The following is a 22,253-nucleotide window of genomic DNA, read 5'->3' on the forward strand; positions in this document are numbered from 1 at the left end:
GTCTGTCCATCCCAGGTACCACAATAAAAGAGATTAATTCTAGATGGGTTCCCATCTTCATTTCTAGAGGTTCAATGTAAAAATGGGCTGGGGCCCCACCTGCAATGGACCCATCGATCTGGCAAAACACAATAGGGTTTTTTAAAGTCCTCAACTTCAAGCCCAGTTTCTCAACCATTGCTGGACTAATCATACATCTGGAGCAGCCGGAGTCCAGGAGAGCTGAAAGCTGCTCCATCTCACCAGCAGGTGACACCCTTAGCTCAATTGAGATTAACATGGGGCCTTTATTTGAACTCACCCAACGATGTGAGGTGTTGTCATCAGATTCATCAGAGGAGCTGGTGGTCACGTCCCCTTCCTCCTCCTCCAGCCGGAAACGCTGGGGAACATTCTCAGCAGCACACGCAGCCTCTTTCTTCTTCCCCGGGGCCTTGCCTGCCTTTCCCTCCCTCTTGGTAGGGGGTGGAGCGGTCTGGGCTAGTTTAACACGGCAATCCATGGCGCGATGACCTCCCTTGCCACAACGGAAGCACGTGAAAGGCTGGGTCTTGACGGCGAAGCTTCCCCTCCTTTCACTCCTGATGCGAAACAGGGCTTTTGGGGCTGGGGGGGAGCGACTCTCCACTTCTTTCTCTTTTGCACGTTGAAGTCTAGCCAAATCTAACTCAATGTCTGCTGCATTTTCGTACCAAGCAACAACTCGTCTGGGAAGGTGTCTGTTAACACATTGCTGGTAAATATCCTCATTCAATCCCAAGGCAAACTGATCCAGGAGGGCCTCTTCTGACCACCCCCTTATATACGCTGAAAGCTGTTGAAACTCCTGAACATATTCAGCCACTGGTCTATTTCCCTGCTTTAGGGCCATAAAATTCACCTTCCCGGGTTTCTCAATCAGCGGGTCATCAAACCTCCTCTTCAGTGCAGCCATAAAGTCTTCGCTTATTGTCAGCACTTCTTCATTGGATAATCAGGAAAGAAAACCACAAGACTCCATTGATAGAAATCAAGTGTACTTTTACTAATTATAAATGAACAGAAGCGTAGCAAAGCAAAGTCTGATTATTTAGGCGCGAAAGCAAATTATATATTGTAAAACCCATTCCCCACCTCTTGGCATCCCATGCACAGTCCAATCATAATTCTCCCAAGTGTCAGGTGCGAGATAACTTCGAAAGGTATCACCAAGATGGAATGTCGGTGCCGTTGGCCTTGGCGGGAAACCTCCTCCGCATGCGCAGTAAGACGGGCAGGAGAAACTCCAGAATCTTCCTCCAGCACAACAACCAGTCCCCTCCCAAATACCATGCCCTCCCTCCCCGTTTCAATGGCAGCCGAAGCAGCAGCAAAGCAGAGCCTCTGCTAGGGAAGGAGAATGTGGGCTGAGCCAGGGCCCAACTAGGTGGTCCTGAGCTAAAGCAAGGGTTGATTTCACTCACGCTCAACTGCGCAAGTTGGTCTGGGAGGCTCCAATCATCTGGTCAGCTAGTGGGTGGTTGCTTTGTTCTCCTCCAGCCATGTGTCGAAGTGGCCCTCTCGATCCCCTCCAGCTCCAACAGCAAACTCCTAGATGCCATAAATCTCCAGGCTTCCTCCAACAGAACTTGTTCCAATTGCGAGGGAGCTAATAGCTAATGAATGCCATTATGTGGTTGTGTCTTTAAGTATGAATGATTTTAGGTAAAAGCATGTTCAAATAATTGTAGTCAAATGAGAATTGTGGTACATTGATAGTAAGATATACATAGATTTTTGACTTAAAGTGTATAATCTAATATGAACTATAAGTGATGACTGTGGAAGAAATGCATGAAAGTTATCTGTAACCAATATACACACTTTCTATAAATGTAATGAAGGATGATTCTTTTTGTGTGTTTTTTTGTTCAATTAAAAAAAATTCAAAAGAAAAAAGAAAAAGAAAAAAGTTATTGCAAGAATCTGTAAGGCAGAAGAGCTTTAGCCCATATTTAGTGGAAAGTACATTTTGAATTTGCATCTCCCATGAAATCCGATTAACATCTCGTCAATGGTGGCTGACAGACCAATTGTATAAGCCTCTTGGCAATTTTTTACAAATTTTGCAAAAAATTCTGCAATTGGGGCAGAGGGATCCAATGCCAGTCGTTCCTTTCAGTCATCTGGATTGTCAAATTGAAGGCACTGAAGAAGAACAGCAAATCTGTTTTGATTCATTATACATCTAAAAATTTCTTGACCAGTTCCATCAGTAACAAAAAGACATTTCAATGTTTTCATATTGGATCTAAAAATTGATATATAGAGCAGTAACCCAAAACATGTATTGATATCTATCAAATCCACATTGCACAGATAACTTTTTGTTTCTCCATCCTTGAACTTCAATCTTTCTGCTCTAATTGTTATATTGGTCCACTGAATGATGGTGCAAATAATTTATTTAGAAAATAATAATTCCCAAATCTCTAGGGGAATAGATGAATGTCCAAGATTTCTGGCTTCTGGCCATAGTCCAGGTAATTGCACTACAATATTGTGACTAGAGAGGGACATGGTGGCTCAGTGGCTAAGATGCTGAGCTTGTCGATCAGAAAGACCAGCAGTTTGGTGGTTCAAATCCCTAGCGCCGCATAACGGAGTGAGTTCCCATTACTTGTCCCAGCTTCTGCCAACCTAGCAGTTCGAAAGCATGTAAAAATGCAAGTAGAAAATAGGAATCACCTTTGGTGGGAAGGTAATAGTGTTCCGTGTGCCTTTGGCATTTAGTCATGCCGGCCACATGACCATGGAGACATCTTCGGACAGTGCTGGCTCTTTGGATTTGAAATGGAGATGAGCATCACCCCCTAGAGTTGGGAATTACTAGCACATATGTGTGAGGGGAACCTTTACCTTATTGTGACTAACGGTTCTGGATCTATTGCTTTCATTGGGAGCTTCATCATTGCTATGTCAGAATTGACAGTGGCTGTGGCTGTGGCAGTGGGTTCCTCATTTGTAATATTCCTCATATTACAAAATTTTCATTGCAATCCAATTCCAGTTCACTCAGATAACTCTCTGCTTCTTCATACCATTTTAGAACAGTTTCTTTGAAATTTGGATCACCAATTCGCACTCCTTTTGGTGGAAAAACATGGCCCCAATACACACACACACACACACACACACACACACACACAAACACACACTGTACATAAACAAAGATCTGAAGTCAAAATGACCAAACTCAAATTAAAATGTCGCTACAGAAAACACCAAATAATTCAAGCAAGCGCTATGCTGTATACACTCTTATTGGTGGGAAAACAAAAGCTATTCACAACTGGAACAGTCAATTTCTAAAAAACAGGGGTGTTCTGAACATTTCGGAAAACTGTTGTGTTCACTATGACCACAGGCCTGTTGTTATGGGTTGAACTCAAGCTTTCACATTATTTATCTAAGAGACATCAATATTTCTTTGAGAGAAATGACAAAAATATGTATAAGTATTTAAGTATATAAGTGCCATAGTGAGTGAGACCAACAGTTTATTTCAGTGTTTTCCAAACTTGTCAACTTCTATTTGTGTGGAGTTCATATCAAATTATATTTCTCCAGTTAGCATGGCTATTGATAAGAATTCCAGGAGTAGAAGCTAATTTATCTGGAAACTGACAAGATTCAGAAACATTTGTCTACTTGATATAGTATAGTTTGCTTACTGTGGCCAACCAGACACCTCTAGTGTGAGTTTAAGGAAGACCTGATTGCAATTGCAATACTATTAATTGGTATTAAATATGTATGCAAACATTAAATGCATATATATTTAGGTTAGACATTCTAAACTGTTTCTTTTCCAATGGAACAAAACATTAAATCTTTTCAGTCTTCCAATCTTAGAAAACAATGGGAAATCAAACCAAGCACTAACTTCCTACTTTTCAGCCTAAGAACCACTAGATTGCTTTAAGAATCTTTAATAAGAGTAACAAGGGAATTGTTTATTACTTAAAATTTCATTATAAATCTTCATTTAACATGGAACATTTATGTGTTAGAGAAGTTTTAATAAAATTTATCAGCCTCCCTGTCTCAAAGGAGCAAACCCGGCAATAACTAATTAGTAAGTTGTGTGTGGAAAAGAAATAAAAAGCTGCTTGCAAATAATCAAAACCTTTTTAAAAAATCATCAGGAAATAAAAGCAAGCACACTCCCTGTCTCTGACCCAGCCATCAACATAGTCTAATAGTAATCTTTGCATTTAGGTTAGCAGCAGCACCAATCCATATTTACATTCCTCTTCTGACTTTTACTTTTATTTACCTGGCATACCTCCAATGAACTCTAAAGCAATGACTTATCTACGAGACAGGAAGGCAAATATATAATTCCAACCAATACTCTGTTCCAAAGAAACAGTACTGATTAATACATTCTTACAATATTGGTTTCCACTCCTTGGAAAACGGGTCCCCCAACTTTTTTAAATTAGTAAAACTATTTTGAAATTATTGCCCTGTCATTCTGTATACTATATTCATGGCAAAATAGTTAACAGGAGGAACACTAATTTGCCATGGCATCTTATCTATCCCAAATCTTCTCAAAAGTTAACAGTAATTCATCCTGGATCAAATATCCATGTTTCTTTTTTAATAGGATCTTTTATTAATTAAATATAATAAATTCAGTCTCCACAGTGGGTCTATCTTCCCAACAAAGTCCAAATAGAAATGGTTTTCAATTAAGTGTAATAAATCCTTTGTAGGGTCTTGCCTCTCCAATCTGCCCAAGAAACAGGACTCTTGAAACTGAAGTTGTTCCAAAAAGAGATTTTATTGAAAGGTTTGTGATAACAAGAGATCTATGCAAAAAGTGAAGCTTCTCACTTAAATCCAGCTATTTAAAGCAATCCAAACCACCCCCCACACACACACACACACTGTAGGGAAACTGAAACTTCATATAGAGATTACTCCATTTCCTCCCACCAAAATGCCAGCATCCCTGTAGAAATATGTAGGACCTGATATGCCGCCCCACTAGAAAAACAGAAAGTCCACCCGAAAGAAAACAAAAGAAGGAAGGGGAGACAAAGGAAACATAAAATCAATGAGGTTTGTCAGGGTATGTGTGATGAAATATATGTACTAATTTAGAGGCATGGACATGTTTTTTTGTGTGTGAACCCATTCATTTTGTGACAAGGGGAGGTGTTTCCAAGCCACCAGGTATTGAATTGTCCCATGGAATTTCTTACAGTCAAGAATTTCCTGAACCTCAAAATGTTGTTCATAATAGGAGGCAGAACAGGGGTAGTAACTGGATGAAGATCAAAGGTGACTTCAGGCTTCAATAAGCTACAATGGAAAACGTGGTGGATTTGCCATAATAACTTAGGGACTTGTAATTCCACCGTGACAGGGTTAATAATACGAACTGTGAAAGGCCCAATATATTTAGGAGCCAACTTTTTAGATTGCTGCAAAGATTTTAGAAACTTGATGGAAAGGTAAACTTTGTCCCTCACTTTATAAGGTTTGGGTCCTGTTCATTTCTTGTCTGCTTGTGCTTTTTTAGGCAGCCTTGCCTCAAGGCTTTGCAGACCACCAGCCAAATGGTTTGCAAATAGCTGATCCACTCTTTCAAGGGTATATCTGGTTCATGTGAGGGTAACTCAGGCATAGCATTAAATTGTTGCCCTGTGGCCACTCTGAAAGGGCTAAAACTTGTACTAGTGTAAACTGAATTATGGCTATTTCTGCAAAAGTCCAGTTCAGTCCAGTCCATTTGCCTGCTGGTAATTAATAAAACAGTGCAGGTACTGTTCCAGAACTGAGTTTGTTCATTCCATGGCCTCATTTGTTTGTGGATGATGACTAGAACTAAGTCCCTGTTTGGTCTCAAGTAGATTCAAAAAGGCTTTGCAGAACTTGGACATGAATTGGAACCCTCTGTCCGAAATAATACATCGTGCATGCAAGTAGTAAATATGGACCAAAAACACTTTAGACAAGGCTTTAGCAGTAGGGATCTTTTGGCAGGGAATGAAATGAACCTATTTTGAGAAAAGATATGTGGCAACCCAGATCATTGTGTTTCCAGAACTCTCAGGTAGTTCAACAATGAAATTCATGAAGATCTCTCCATGGTGCTGAAGTGTCAGCCACCAGTTGGGCTTTCAGACGGAGCTTGGAGTTATTCCTGATACCCTCGTCCGCAGTCCAGCGGAGACTCTGGTTGCTGCCTGGAACTCAGCAGCGACAGAGGCTCTTAGCCGGATTGCGCCTTTACGGCCGATCCGAGGCAGTGGATCCAGGAGGGCCCCTTGGTGCCGAAAGAGACGCCTAGAGCAACGATGGAGATCCAGTAAGTCCGAGTCAGACCGAGCGCTTTTAACATCCAGCATCAGAGCTTACCTCCAGGCAATTAGGACGACTAAAAGAACACACATTGCCTCTCTGATTGCTTCCGCTGAGTCGCGCCCAGCCGCCTTGTTCAGGATAACCCGTTCCCTCCTAAATAGGAGGGATACGAGCGATCCTTTGCAAGGCAGAGCTGAGGATTACGTCCAATTCCTCGCGGATAAAGTTGCTCGGTTTCGGACAGACCTGGACTCCAATTGCGCAGAACCAGCTGAGGCACCAGGGGAGAATCTGGTAGGACATCACTGGATTGATTTTCAGGCTGTTACCCCTGAGGACGTGGACAAGGCCATGGGAGCTGCAAGTGCCTCCACATGTGTACTGGACCCATGCCCCTCCTGGCTGGTTGCTAACAGCAGGGAGGTGACACGGGGCTGGATCCAGGCGGTTGTTACCGCCTCCCTTCGGGAGGGGTTCTTTCCCCCCGCTCTAAAGGCGCCAGTGGTGAGACCCCTTCTGAAGAAGCCATCTCTGGATCCAGCCGTTTTAAACAATTATCGTCCAGTCTCCAACCTCCCCTTTGTGGGGAAGGTTGTTGAGAAGGTGGTAGCCTATCAGCTCCGGCGGTCCTTGGAGGAAACCGATTATCTAGATCCCTTCCAGTCAGGATTCAGGCCGGGCTACAGCATGGAAACCGCTTTGGTCGCAATGATCGATGACCTCTGGAGAGCCAGGGATGGAGGTTATGCCTCCGTCCTAGTGCTCCTTGACCTCTCAGCGGCTTTCGATACCATCGACCATGGTATCCTTCTGCGACGACTGCGGGAGGTGGGGGTGGGAGGCACTGTTCTATGGTGGTTCTCCTCTTACCTCTCAGACAGGACGCAGTCGGTGTTGGTCGGAGGGCAGAAGTCGACCCCTAGGCCCCTGAATTATGGGGTGCTGCAGGGATCGGTCCTGTCCCCTCTCCTATTTAATATCTACATGAAGCCGCTGGGTGAGATCATTCGATGGCACGGGATAAAATATCATCAGTATGCGGACGATACACAGTTGTATCTGTCCGCCCCGTGCCAACTCAGTGAAGCGGTTGACGTGATGTGCCAGGGCCTCAAGGCTGTTAGGGACTGGATGGGGGTTAACAAGCTTGTACTCAACCCAGATAAGACCGAGTGGCTGGTGTGCTTCCCTCCTACTAATTGGCCAAGTGTTCCATCTCTCAGGCTGGGGGGTCAAACAGAACGCCCCTCAGACAGGGTTCGCAATTTGGGAGTCCTCCTGGACCCACAGCTGACTTTTGAACACCACTTGTCGGCTGTGACCAGGGGGGCATTTGCCCAGGTTCGCCTGGTGCACCAGTTGCGTCCCTACCTGAACCAGGAGGCTCTCACAACAGTCACTCGTGCCCTTGTGACCTCTAGACTGGACTACTGCAACGTGCTCTACATGGGGCAGCCCTTGAAGAGCATTCGGCAACTTCAGCTTGTCCAGAATGCAGCCACACGAGCGATCGTGGGTGCGCCTCGGTTCACCCACGTAACACCTATCCTCCGTGAGCTGCACTGGCTGCCTATTGGTCTCCGGATACGCTTCAAGGCGCTAGTCGTCACTTATAAAGCCCTTCATGGTATTGGACCTGGGTACTTGAGAGACCGCCTGCTGCCAATTACCTCCACTAGACCGATTAGATCGCACAGATTAGGCCTCCTCCGAATTCCATCCGCCGGCCAGTGTCGACTGGTGACTACTCGGAGGAGAGCCTTCTCTGTGGCTGCTCCAACCCTCTGGAACGAACTCCCCGTGGAGATTCGAACCCTCACCACCCTCCAGGCCTTCCGCAAAGCCCTTAAAACCTGGCTGTTCCGACAGGCCTGGGGCTAAAGAACTGTTGCCCCCGTCTCAAATTGGTATGACTGTTGTGTTTTAATCATGCATTGTTTTTTATGTCGTTTTAAATTCTTGTTTGTATCCCCCTTCCCTGGTTGAGTTGTGAGCTGCCCTGAGTCTCCTTCGGGGAAAAGGGCGGCATATAAATAAAATCAACATCAACATCAACATCAACCAGGGGTTTTCCTCTGCCTGCATTTAGTAGTAGCGCAAATGGGGCAGCTTGCTACATAACTTTCTATGTCCTTTTTTCATGAGGGCCACCAAAATTACAGTTTCAGTAAATGTAATGTTTTTACAAAACCAAAGTGACCAGCTAATTTGGAGTTGTGACAAACTTGGATAGTTCTCAGCCTTTCCCTAGCTAGGACATACAGTTTATTTTCCACCCACTCTTTTATTATGCAAGTATGTTTATTGGCACTAAATCACTCATCTGTTTCTAAGGCTTTTTTGAAATTTATGATGGTGGCATTGTCTAAGGTGGAGGAGTTGTTCTTCGCCTGAGAGCATGTGACAACCTTAGCTGCTAATTTGAAGGTTCGGATCATGGGCTTAATTACTTCCGCCTTGACACTGTTGTATTGTGTTAGTCTGGACCTGCCAAAATGTTTTTCCCTCCTGAAAAATACATCAAAGTGAAATTAAAACGTTGGAAGTACTGTGCCCACCGGGCTTGTTTTGGAGACACTTTCCATGGGGTTTTGAATGCTTCCAAATTCTTGTAGTCGGTCCATACTGGGAAATGTATTTTAATTCCTTCTAAGAAATATCTCCAAGTTAGGAGTGCCCATCTAACTGCAAAAGAGTTTGGCAAAGAACTTAGCTGCCCTTAAATTCTTTTTTAAAATTTTTTAAATTTTTGAATAAACACAAATACAACACAAAGAATCCTCTTTCTTTACATACTATACAAAGTTTGTCAATTGGTTACAAAAAGCTTTCATGCATCTCTTCCACAGTCATCACATATAATACATATCAAATCATATATTTTAAATCAAATATATTTATAGATATTACTATCATCATACCACAATTTTCATTTGACCACAATTGTTTTAACATCCTTTTGTATAAAATATTCCAAAGTTTAAAGCATAACCACATAATGGCATTTCGTTAGCTATTTCCAATATCATCCAATAACATTAAATCCTTATAAACTATTCTAAATAAAAATCAATAATATTTAGTAACCAAGTTTCTAGTCCTCCTTTCTAAATCACTGTTTACAATTTATATCCAATTTCCTTTTATTAAGCCAATATACATTTTTATCATTATCAAACATTTATTTGACTATGTCCATTATCATAACATTTTTTTTACCTAATACTCAAAGTTTAATTAGATTCAATTCAATTTTTATTATTAGCTTTTATGTCATAACAAAATTTCTAATCTTCCTTTCATAGTCACCATTTACCATTCATATCCAATTAATTCTTATCAAACCACTACATATGTATACATTACTATCATTGTCAATTATTTATTTAACCATATCCATTATCATTTCATTTTTTACATAATGCTCTAAATTTAACTAAGTTTAACTAATTTTTTATTATAAGCTTTCATATATCAACCTGTATCTTTCCAGTAATAATGCAATTTTATGTCTTTAGCCATTTGTGGAATTAATCTTCTGATTATTCCCTTAATAATATTTGTGCGGACTTCTCTTCGCAGCTCATTGCTTGTTGCATCTCTTATATAATCTCGATACTCTCCATCTGTTTCTTTAATCAGCATATCTTTGGTCATCAATGGTGCTTTTGATAAGATTTATCTCCTTAAATCCATCAATTCTTCTCTTTTTCTTCTTCTGTATCTTGCCATCTGGGGTAGAGTTCCTGGCCATCTAACTCCCCTTTCCATATTCCACTCTCTGCATTTCCAACCACACTCCATTCACTGTAGATGTCAACAAATTTCTTTTCTTTGTGCTCGTTTTTCTCTTCAATTTTTAGGACTCTAGCCTCCACTTTTTCCAATTGAGATTCTCCATCATATTTTGTTGTTATGTGCTCTAAATTTTCCAGTTTCTCCTCAATTCTCTCTGATACTTCTAATAATTTTTGAATTTCAAACATTATCTCTTGCAATGTTAAAGTTTCTTTTTGATGTTGATGTTGTGCCATTCTTCCAATTGGTAAACACTGTCACTCTGGCTTTCAAGGCTTTTTATTAGATTAAGCACAAATTCATTTACAATCTCTCACAATAAGACCTTGTTTTACTTTTCCCCAGCTGGCAATAAGGTTCAAAAGAACACCAGCATAAACACCCCGTACTCTTCTTATCACAGTTACCTTGACCCATTCCAGTCCGGCTTCAGGCCTGGTTACAGCACAGAAACCGCTTTGGTCGCATTGACCGATGATCTCTGGAGAGCCAGGGATGGAGGCCATGCCTCCATCTTGGTTCTCCTTGACCTCTTGGCAGCTTTCGATACCATCGAACATGGTATCCTTCTGCGACGACTGCGGGAGGTGGGAGTGGGAGGCACTGTTCTGCAGTGGTTCTCCTCCTACCTCTCGGACAGGTCGCAGTCGGTGTTGGTTGGGGGGCAGAGATCGACCCCTAGGCCCCTAACATATGGGGTGCCGCAGGGGTCAGTCCTGTCCCCCCTACTATTTAACATCTACATGAAACCGCTGGGCGAGATCATTCGGAGGCATGGGATAAGATACCACCAATACACGGACGATACGCAGTTGTATCTGTCCGCACCGTGCCAACTCAATGAAGCGGTGGACATGATGAACCGGGGTCTCGAAGCCATTAGGGACTGGATGAGGGCTAACAAGCTTGTACTCAACCCGGAAAAGACCGAGTGGCTGTTGTGTTTTCCTCCCAATAATTTGGCCAGTGTTCCATCACTCAGGTTGGGGGGCCAAATATTATACCCCTCAGACAGGGTTCGCAACTTGGGAGTCCTTCTGGACCCACAGCTGACCTTTGATTACCATCTGTCGGCTGTGACCAGGGGGGCATTTGCCCAGGTTCGCCTGGTGCGCCAGTTGCGACCCTACCTGAACCGGGAGGCTCTCACAACAGTCACTTGTGCCCTTGTGACCTCTAGGCTGGAATACTGCAACGTGCTCTACATGGGGCTGCCCTTGAAGAGCATCCGGCGACTTCAGCTAGTCCAGAATGCGGCCGCGCGAGTGATTGTGGGTGCACCTCGGTTCGCCCACATAACACCTATCCTCCGCGAGCTGCGCTGGCTACCTGTTGATCTCCGGGTGCGCTTCAAGGTGCTACTTACCACCCATAAAGCCCTTCATGGTAGTGGATCTGGGTACTTGAGAGACCGCCTCCTGCCAATTACCTCCTCGCGACCTATCAGATCTCACAGATTGGGCCTCCTCCGAGTTCCATCTGCCAGTCAGTGTCGATTGGCAACTACGCGGAGGAGAGCCTTTTCAGTAGTAGCTCCGACCCTTTGGAACGATCTCCCCATGGAGATTCGTACCCTCACCACCCTCCAGACCTTCCGCACAGCCCTCAAGATCTGGCTATCCCGTCAGGCCTGGGGTTAAAGATTATAATTCGTCCCTGCCCGAATGATGAATGTTGCTCTATTTTTTTAAATTATGTATTGTTCTATACGTCATTGTATGTATCCCCTCCTACATAAGTTGTAAGCCGCCCTGAGTCCCCTCAGGGAAAAGGGCGGCCTATAAATAAACTTATACTATACTATACTACTACTCTCTGTAAACAAGCTGCAAGGTCATAAAGCCCAAAGTTGGAATGATCAAAGAGAGAAGTGAAAGTTCAATGTTTCCAAGGCTTAAACCTCCAGCCTCCAAGTGGCAATGTTGCTACCTTTCCCTCTAATGTTACAGTTCTCTTTGTACTCCTTTTGTATCTTTTTTGTATTCCAGGTTTTAAAAAAAGTAAAATTCTTAAATGAAACAAAATAGAAAAAAGGAAAAAATTCTTAGAAATGAAAAAAAGAATTTTAATCTATAGGTTACAAAAATAAAAAAGTAGAAGAAGATAAACTAATCCGTTCACTTTAAAAAGCTTTGCACAAATTCCATCCATATAATAGCATTTAAAAAGAAAGATAACACACTGTCCAATGTAATCCAATGTAGCTTAATTTCTATATTAAAGGAAGCATTGAAGAAACAAAAAAATAATAAAACACCAGGCCCACCCAGACGGTATACCTGTAGAATTTTATAAAGCCCTTTTGTACTACTAACTGGCCTGCAGCGCAAGCCTGGGCATCCTGGATTTGCATGCATGAGGTTCATGGCTTCCCTCAGGACTTGATTGGGTTAGTCTGGGTATCCTTCCAATTCATCATTGTTGTAAAGGTCTCCCATCTCCTGCTTCCAACTAAGTTATTGGCTCCCACAGGTGAGGGTGACATCTTTGGTTCTGCCACCTCAGCCTTCCATCTTCCCAACACCGATGGACCACCTTGGCTTGGCAGCAGTGCTTGAGGCAATGTTCTCCTTGACCCAGGCATTGAGGGCCTGAATTGAGATTTTTGGGGGTGGGGTTTTCCTCAGTCTTCAGCCTCTTCATGGTTACTGCCCTGGGCAGACATTGTATGCACGGTCCCCACGATAGGGCTGTTACCTCTCCGGGTTGACCAGTTTGCAGTTCTTGCCTAATGTAAGGTCTTACCTCTCCAATCTGCCCAAGAAAGCAGGACTCTTGAAACTGCAGTTGTTCCAAAAGGAGATTTTATCGAAAGGTTTGTGATAACAAGAGATCTAGGCAAAAACTGAAGTTTCTCACTTAAAACCAGCTATTTAAAGCAATGCTAACCAAACCCCTCCCACACTACATCATTGCAGGGAAACAGAAACTTCATATAGAGATTAACACAGTAATGCAAGGAACAGAAAGTTCATATAGAGATTACTCCATTCCTTCCCCTTTCCTCCCAACAAAATGCCAGAGTCCTTGTAGAAATATCCGGGACCTGACATTCTTTCTTCAATCTCCCCTCAATTTGTCATTTTTCTCTTCAGTCAGGCTTCTGGTACTGTAAAAGAATACAGGCTTGAACTTTAAAGATACATATGCAATTGGCTGAGTTAATTCTCTAAATAGCCACTTTTTGGTAAACCTTTCGTGTTTCTCCCTTGGAATCTTGTATCTCCTTATATCATGCTTATTTAATCTAAGTATTTCCTGTGCCTCAATACTTGTTAATTCTCAAGAAAGAAACCCCCCCCCCCCGACTCCTTTGAAGTAGAGAAAAGGCAATTTTACTGAGTTTGAAATGATAGCAATGAACGAAAAGCAAGATCTGAGCCAAAAGATGCGGAAATTACATATTGAAAGTTTCCCCAAATTCCTCCCCGCAGGGACCCAGGCTGACTGTCCAATCTCTGTCCCACATAGTGTCATATGGGGCACATCTTCAGGTGTTTTTGTCCATCTTGAGTTCCAGGACAGTTGGCTTTGACTGGATATAAACAACTCCATTCAGCTGCACAGTAACTCATGAGAGAAAACCTCCATTTTTATTCAAATGGGCTGTCTTCACCCCAGCTCACTTCCCCAACTCCATGCCATGCCTCCCCTCCCTGCTACTATGGCAGCCGATAGCAAGCAAGCATCAAAGGGAAAACCCATGCCAGAGATCTGGCTGACATTACTTATCTGTTGACATTACCGGCTGTTGGAACTTAAGAGCTGTAATTCTTTCATCACTTTTGGGAGAGCTTTCTCTTTATTGTCTTCTATATTTTGAACTCTTAAAGAGTAATATATCTGTTCCCTTTTAAGAATTATTACTATCTCTTCCATATCTTTATCTGCTTATCTCATTTTTGATTGATCCCCTCTATTCTTTCCTCAGCTCCTTCTGGTTTCTCCTCTCTTCTGAATTTTTTATTCATCTTTTATTGTCATTTGCTGGGGGTTTTCTAGTCTCATATCTGTATCCTGCATCAGATTTCTTGTTATATTTTCCTTAATTCATTGAAACATCAATAATATTTCTTTATAAACTGTATTTTTCCCGTTGAAACATTTTGTAGTAATTTAATAGGCAGAGTTACTCAATATTCCACCAAGCTTTCAATATCCCAATTGCCAGAAACATCAAAAACACCAATATTAATGAACTTTACTTAGTCTCAGAACTGTTCCTCAAAATCCCCTAAATTTATAGTCCTTAAAGTTTTCCAATTTGCTCCCTCTAAATTATCCAAATTTTAAATCTTGTTTATTTTTCTTCTTTCTTCTTCCTCCTTGTAAAGTGTTCTATCAAATAGTATTAATAATCCAAATTGGCCCACCAAATCTCCCCAAATCTCTTTAATTCAAAGAATCCAGTGTTCAGTTTCAAAGATGTTTCTTATTAATTATTGTCCACCTGCCTTAAAAATCTTCAAAAAGCTCACTAAATACTTCCAAGTAGCCAAAGATAGAACATCTAATTGTCAAACTGCTCAAGTAGAAAGAGGGAAAAAATACAATTCCTTTTTCTTTATACAATTTCTTCCAGTAATCAGATAATATTATCTGCAAGTTATGACACTTTTCAGACTCTTACAAGTTCCAATCCATGCTTTCTATATTTTAAATCTTCATAGTCTTCCATTAAAGATTTGTTTCACTTTTGGGTCTGTAATATTTCTCTGTGTGTTAAATCACTGCTTACTTAGTCTTTTGGAAAGTCTTTTTTAAAAAAGAAGATTCTTTTATTTGGGTTCAAATCTCTAATGTAGAAGTTGAAAGTCATTTCACCCAGTTCCAATCCTCTGTCCACACCGCTCCATCTCATAATAATCTTGTCCCGGTTGTCACAGCTTCGGTCTTGCCAAAATGGCCATCTCTGCTGCTGATCTGGAAGGTTTCTTTGGATCAAACAAGGATACTGCTGTTTCCTCACAATCTACAAAGTGTCCCTCCTTTCTTCAGGGTGGCTTGGGCCTCATAGGGTTTCCTGGCAAGCAAGTATTGACTGGTTTTCGTGAAGCTCCGTAGAACTCCGCTCTTCCATATCTGTCCCCTGTGATGCCAACCGGTCAATCCTAGACTTTTTTCTCTGTGTTGATTGGAGAGATAGATGACTACTAATAATACATAAATAATGATGGCATATCCATGCACAGTTGCACTTGTCATACCTAGTATCCTGCATTTTAAAAAGATAGCATTTTGAAAGTCATTTTGAAATTATTTATGTAAATTTGACATTAGTCTTTGTATCATCTTCATCCAATGAGTATTACGAACTGAAAAAGTTATGGTATTAATAGTTTGTGCAGTAAAGCCTATTCACAGAAATTAAGTTATTACATGAGCAAGTAATTAAATGAGAAATAAAAAAACAAATCTGTAAAAACTATGTGGGATGTTTATTTTTTAAAACCTAAAAAATAAAAGACAACAGATAAAAAACAATACTAGTCCAGTCTTCCATTTTTTTGGTTTTAGGGAAGGTTATTTTTTTATAGAATAGAATAAGAGTTGGAAGGGACCTTGGAGATCTTCTAGTCTCATCCCCTGCTAGCAGAAGAACCAATACCATTTCAGATGTGACAATTTAAACTAGTCTAAACTCTTCTTAAAACATCTAGTGATGGAACACTCACGATTTCTGGTGACAAGCTGTTCTCCTGGTTAATTGTCCTCAATGTTAGTAAATTACTCCTTAATTCCAGGTTGCTTCCCTCTTTGATTAGTTTCCAGCCATTGTTTCTTGTCCTGCCCTCTGGTGCTTTGGAGAATAATTTGACCCGCTCTTCTTCATGGTAGTCCCTCAAATACTGGAATACTGCTATCATAGTTGCCTCTAATTGTTCTTTTCTCTAGGCTACCAAACCCAAAACCTGCAACCATTCTCAATGTGTTTTAGTCTCCAGGCCTTTGATCATCTTAGTTACTCTTCTCTGAAGTTTTTTCAATGTCTCAACATCTTTTTTGTAGTATGGTGACCAAAATTGGTTGCAGTATTCCAGGTGTGGTCTTACTAGGGTTTTATAAAGCGGCACTAATATTTTACGTGATTCTATGCCTCTGTTTATACAACCCAGGATTGCATTAGCTTATTTGGCTGCTGCTGCATATTGCTGGCTCATATTCAAATGATCATCCACTAGGACTCCAAGGTCCCTCTCACGGTTACTATTTTTGAGCCAGGTCTTGCCTAATCTATATTTATACTTTGATTTTTCCTACCAAAATGTAAAACTTTGCTTTTCCACACATTACAATTCATTTTGTTGGATAGGGCCCATTGTTCAAGTTTGTCAAGATCTTTTTGGATCCTGAGCTTGTCTTCTGGGGTGTTGGATATTCCTGCCAGTTTAATATCATCTGCTAATTTGATGAGTTCCCCTTCTATTCTCTCATCTAAGTCATTAATGAAGACATTGAAGAGTACTGGGCCTAAGATGGATCCTTCCACTGCTTAGTTCTCTCCATGTGGTTGTAGTACCATTAAGGACTACTAGTCAGCCAGGTACAAATCCATCTGGTGGTGATGTTGTCTATTCTACATTTTTCTAGTTTACCAAGAAATAGATTGTGGTTTACTTTCTTCTACTGAAATCTAAGTATACTATGTCCACAGCATTTTGGGATTCTATTATTTTAGTGACTTTATCAAAGAATGAAATAAGATTGGTTTAGCATGATCTGTTTTTAACAAACCCATGCTGGCTTCTAATTATAACTTTATTTGCTTGTAATTGTATGCAGATCTGGTTTTTTATTACCTTTTCCAGGATCTTTCCAGGTATTAATGTTAGACTGACTGATCTGTTTGTTCCTTTCTGAAGATGGGAACCACCTCAGCCCTTTTCTAACCTTCAGATATTTCCCCGGTGCGCCAGTATTTTTGGAAGATATGGTTCAGTGGTTCTGTGGTTGCATCTGCAAGCTCCTTCAATATTCTGGGGTGTAAGAAAGGAGGTAGGGAGACAGAGGAAAGAGGGAGAAGAAAGTGATGGATAAGGTACAAATATGATGTATGGAGAGCCAATAATTGTTTTTGGGAGTTGATGGCAAGATAAATTGATGTAAACATTTAATAATACAATATGATGTTAGTTATGTAATCGTATACATGTTGTTATATGTTATGAAAATGAAAAAATAAAAAACTTTAAAAATAAAAGAATTCTGGAGTGTAATCAGTCAAATCCTGGTGATTTATATTCATCAAGGTCAGATAGGTGTTCTCTTACAATTTTCTTGCTTATTTTAATATTTATTTCTAGTTTGCCTTTTACAGTAGTTTTTTTGGTACGTTGGGCTATAATTCTTTTTTGTGTGAAGATTGATGCAAAGAATTAGTTAAGCATTTCTTTCTTCCTACTGCCTGTTACTTCCTTGCCATCTTCTCTCTTTGGTAGACCTATTGTTTCCTTGACTTTTTTGTTATTAATATGTTGAAAGAAACTTTTTAAATTATGTTTGAGTTTTGTAGCAAGCCTTAGTTTGTTCTGAGCCTTTGCTTTCTTGACTTCATCTTTCCATGTTCTGGCTATCTGCTGATAATCAGCCTTAGTTGTGTGTCCCTCTTTCCATTTTTTGTGCTTGTCCTTTTTGTTTTTCAGTTTGTCAGAGAGATCTTTGTGCAGCCATGCTGGCTTCTTCTTGAATTTTGTTGTTTTTCTTTTTCAATGGTATTGTACTGGCCTGGACTTTTATGATCACATTTTTCAGAGTTTCCATGCTTCTTGGGTAGTTTTCCCCATTAGCATTTTCATCCATGGAAACTTTCCTGTGCTCTATCTGAGTTTGTTAAAATCAACTCTTTTAAAGTTTAAGATACTGATTGGATTATCTTCTATTGCTTATGTTTGCATTATATTGAATTGTAGTATGACTTTCACCCAAAGTTCCAGCAACCTCTGCTCCCTGTATCAATTTTTCTCTGTTAGTATGAATTAAGTCAAGTATCTTTACTTTTACTTCGCTCCTCTACCTTTTGGATGACAAAGTTGTCGCCTAGGTCGGTCAGGAATCTGTTTGACCTCCCACTTGCTGCAGAGTTTGTCTCCTAGTTGAGATCTGGATAGTTAAAGTCTTGCGTTACTACTGTAGCATGCTTCCTACAAACATCTGTTAACTGATTGGCAAAGAATTCATCTATTTCTTCTGATAGGTTGGTTGGCCTGTAATATACGCCTATGGCAATGTCACTTTTTCCCTTTTATATCGATCCCTACACATTCTGGAGGGGTTTTATCTTTGATCATGTGCATTTCTGTAGATATGTAGTTGTCTCTCACATATAGTATAACTTCATCACTTCATCTCCTCTTTCTGTTGACCTGTTTCTTTTGAACAATTTGTATCCATTCAACAATACATTCCAGTCATGGGTTTCACTCCACCAGGTTTCTGTAAGGGCAACTATGTCATACCTACCTTCATGTACTATTGCTTCTAGTTTTGAGCATTTATATATAAGCATTTAATACTTTTATGTCTGTCCATGGATATGGTTCCTGCATTTCCTAATTGTTGTTTGGGGTTTTTTTTCCCCATCACTCCCTGCCTCATTGTTTGATTTGTTTTCTTGGGATTTATGATTGGTTTTGTGTTATAGAGATTCTAAAGATTAGTCATGCTCCCCTCTCAATTTTAGTTTAAAGCCCTCCTGATGGGTTGGGCCAGTTTTTTTCCAAATACATTTTTTCCTGTTTTTGTGAGGTGCAGCCCATCCCTTGCCAATAGTCCTTCTTTTAGTAATGTAGTCCATGGTCCAGGAAACCAAAGTTTTCTTGGCAACACCAACCCTTTAGTCAGTGATTTATTTCTAGGATTCTTTCCCCCATCAATGGGTGTTGACCTTTTGTTGGGAGTTGTGATAAGAACACTACTTGTGCTCCTAGTACCTTAACTTTATTGGCTAGTTGCTTATAATCTCTCAATATTGTACTCAGGTTCTTTTTTGTGTCATTCATTCCAATGTGAAGGAGGAAGAAAGGGTAGTAATCAGTGGGCCTAATTATTTTGGTTAGGTTCTCAGCCATATCCTTGATTTTTGCTCCAGGGCAACAACATACCTCCCTAGATTGTATGTCTGATCTGCAGATGGCTGGTTTTGTTCTTTTGAGAATAGAATCTCCTATCACCAATGCTCACCTTCCTTTTTTGTGGGCTGTAGTCTGGGGTGCTTTTCTGTTTATCGCAGGCTTGTTTGTTGATGTGGCTTTTTAGAAATATTTGATTTTGTCTCTTTTAGCAATAGCAATAGCAGTTACACTTATATACCGCTTCATAGGGCTTTCAGCCCTCTCTAAGTGGTTTACAGAGTCAGCATATTGCCCCCAACAACAATCTGGGTCCTCATTTTACCCACCTCGGAAGGATGGAAGGCTGAGTCAACCCTGAGCCGGTGAGATTTGAACAGCCGAACTGCAGAACTGCAATCAGCTGAAGTAGCTTGCAGTGCTGCATTTAACCACTGCGCCACCTCAGCTCTTTTCCTCACCTTCCTTTTTGTGGGCTGTAGTCTGGGGTCTAGATGTCTACATATTTTCTTTGATGGGGTGTGCTCTCTCCCATATTTGGGCATACCAGGTGCTTTGACAAAATAAAAACACTTAATCATTCCACTGGCTCAGCTGATAAGGGATGAGAGCTTGTTGCGTAGCAGTTAATATAACTGCTTAATATGTAAAACAGCCCAAGTTCGAATCACAGTAAGGGTATGGCTAGCTGATAAGAGCTAAATATCTTGAAATAGATCTATACTAGTCTCTCTTCATTTATTTATCAGCAAAAATGCAACACAAAATGGTTTGTCTGCCTGGAAGACTCCTGGAGTGGTGCTGAAAGGCAAAAGGGAAGCAGTAAGCTCCCTCCCATATTTGGGCATACCAGGTGGTTTGACAAAAGAAAAACACTACACACACACACACACACACACACACACACACACACACACACACACACACATTATACTGTTTACTATATACTGTATAGTGTGTGTGTGTATGTATGTATGTATGTATGTATACACACACACACACACATATAGAGAGAGAGAGACATAGACATATAGACATACCTATACCTATACCTATACCTATACCTATACCTATACCTATACCTATACATACATACATACACACACACACACACACATATATAGTGTATACACACACACACACACACACACACACACTATACTACTATATATAGTAAAAAATTACAATGTTGCTATATTGTATGACTGAGTTACAGTTTTATCTTACAAATGAATTTCTGTTATTTTAAAGGTATCCAAAGATCTGCCTGAGAAAGAGAAAGAAATTGAATGTATGTTAAATAACTTGAATCAATTTGAACAACAGTTAAGTCAGCTAAGATTGTGGCTTACTCCCATCAAAGATCAATTGGTACTATACAATCAAGTGGATCAACCTAGAACTTTTGACATTAAGGTAATGTTTAATTTGGAAGCTTTTCTAAATATTTATCTATACATTGTGAAAATTAAAAATGAATTATTTTATTTATTTAAAAAGTAGTATAAGACACAATGATTCAGTCATAAATAGTTGTTTAGTTATTTAAATGTTATATAATTATCCATTTGTATTATTTGGTTATTTCATTTTTAAATATACATTTTAATCATGTTCCACTTCTATTAAGTATAATGAAATACAGAAAGTGAATTCACTTTATTTCACCTTATCCCAGCTAGACTACTAGTATATATGTTAATGCTTTTAAAAAATATTAAAAGTATTCATATATCCAATATAACCTTCAGATTTTTAAGCTAAATATCATGAAAAATGGATAATCTGTGAATTAGCCACAGATAAGCCAATTGTGGACCCACGGGAGAAGAGCCTAATGCTGAGAACGATTGAGGGCAAAAGAAGAAGAAGGAGATGACAGAAAATGAAGTGGCTGGAGTCATTGAAGCAGTTGGCATGAGCTTAATGGACTTCATTTTCCTTTTCCTTTCTCAAACATAATAACAAATGAAAAAAAATTATAGGGAAATACACTTGTAAAGATCATGAGGTACAATTGAACACAGTGCAGAATTAATTTTGTTCATTTTGTTTAATATCTGAGAAATAATTATCTTCTTGTTTAATTCAGCATAAATCTAATTTTTGAATAAACAGGAGAGATGCCTGGTAGTATATATTCCAACCAAGACAGAGTCATGGGTGATAAGATTCTACTTGCCTAATTATTTAAGTCCAAATGCATGGGAGAGGAAAAGAGGTGGCCTGTGTGCAGCTGTGCCTAGATAGCTGAGGCCTTCTAGGAATGGTGGTGTTGGGAGAAGAATGGGCCTCTTGGGAATACACCTGGTTCATGGCACGTTTACACGTGCTGGAGGGCAGCAAGCCTCCCAAGCCCTCCACACCCTTTGAGGTACTGCTCAATTTGACTATAATGGAGAGAGCTGGGATTGTGCTCATTCAGTGAGACAGTCTCTGAAAATTTGACATAATTGAATGGAATAAGAACATATATTTTTCATAATTTAAGAATAAAGATTTCAGTCTTTGTGCAAATGAAGACAAAAACTGCCCAAGAATGAATATCTTGGGTTTGTGACTCCTTTAGGAATTACATACATTTTCTGATCCTATAAAAACCAGAAGACTTTCAGACATCCATGTAGCTCAGACATGAGGGTGTTCTCAGAGTCTTTAAAAATATGTTTTTCCAAGCCTTAGGGTTGTGTGTGTGGGAGCTAATGGATAATTGTTTGATATATATAGTTTGTCTGGATATTTAGGTTCTTGTTTTAGCCATTTTCACTGTAAGCCTACAGGGTTGTGCTAGAGTTGAGCAGCCTCTAAACATAATTTTTTTAAAAATTAGAACATATTTCTGTTTCCAATCCCTTAAGATGTCTGATCGTACCACCTTCTAACAGCAAGTATCAATTCATTATGTTGAAACCTTATTAAGAAGACTGTTTTTTATTTGTGTGTTTAATAGATGGAAGGTGGTTTGATATATGGGGGTTGTTAGATTATTTAACTAACTGTACTCTGGAGTAAGTTGTCATTAAAAAAAAGGAATAGAAGGAAAAATAA

General features: G+C 40.2%; 1 protein-coding gene across 6 annotated transcripts in view; it reads left to right on the top strand.

Annotated features, from left to right (window-relative positions):
- The window catches only part of DMD (dystrophin), a 1,286,665-nt gene that overhangs the window by 772,512 nt on the left and 491,900 nt on the right, over nt 1–22,253 (top strand). For all 6 annotated transcript variants that reach the window (XM_087721810.1, XM_087721811.1, XM_087721815.1 and 3 more), the window contains exon 47: nt 20,457–20,621. In XM_087721810.1, coding sequence (XP_087577936.1) covers nt 20,457–20,621 — 165 coding nt within the window. The remainder of the gene's footprint in view (nt 1–20,456; nt 20,622–22,253) is intronic.

This window comes from Thamnophis sirtalis, unplaced genomic scaffold (assembly GCF_051295495.1).
Source record: "Thamnophis sirtalis isolate CommonGarterSnake01/CBP01778 unplaced genomic scaffold, rThaSir2_p1.2 scaffold_8, whole genome shotgun sequence".
NCBI lineage: Eukaryota > Metazoa > Chordata > Lepidosauria > Squamata > Natricidae > Thamnophis > Thamnophis sirtalis.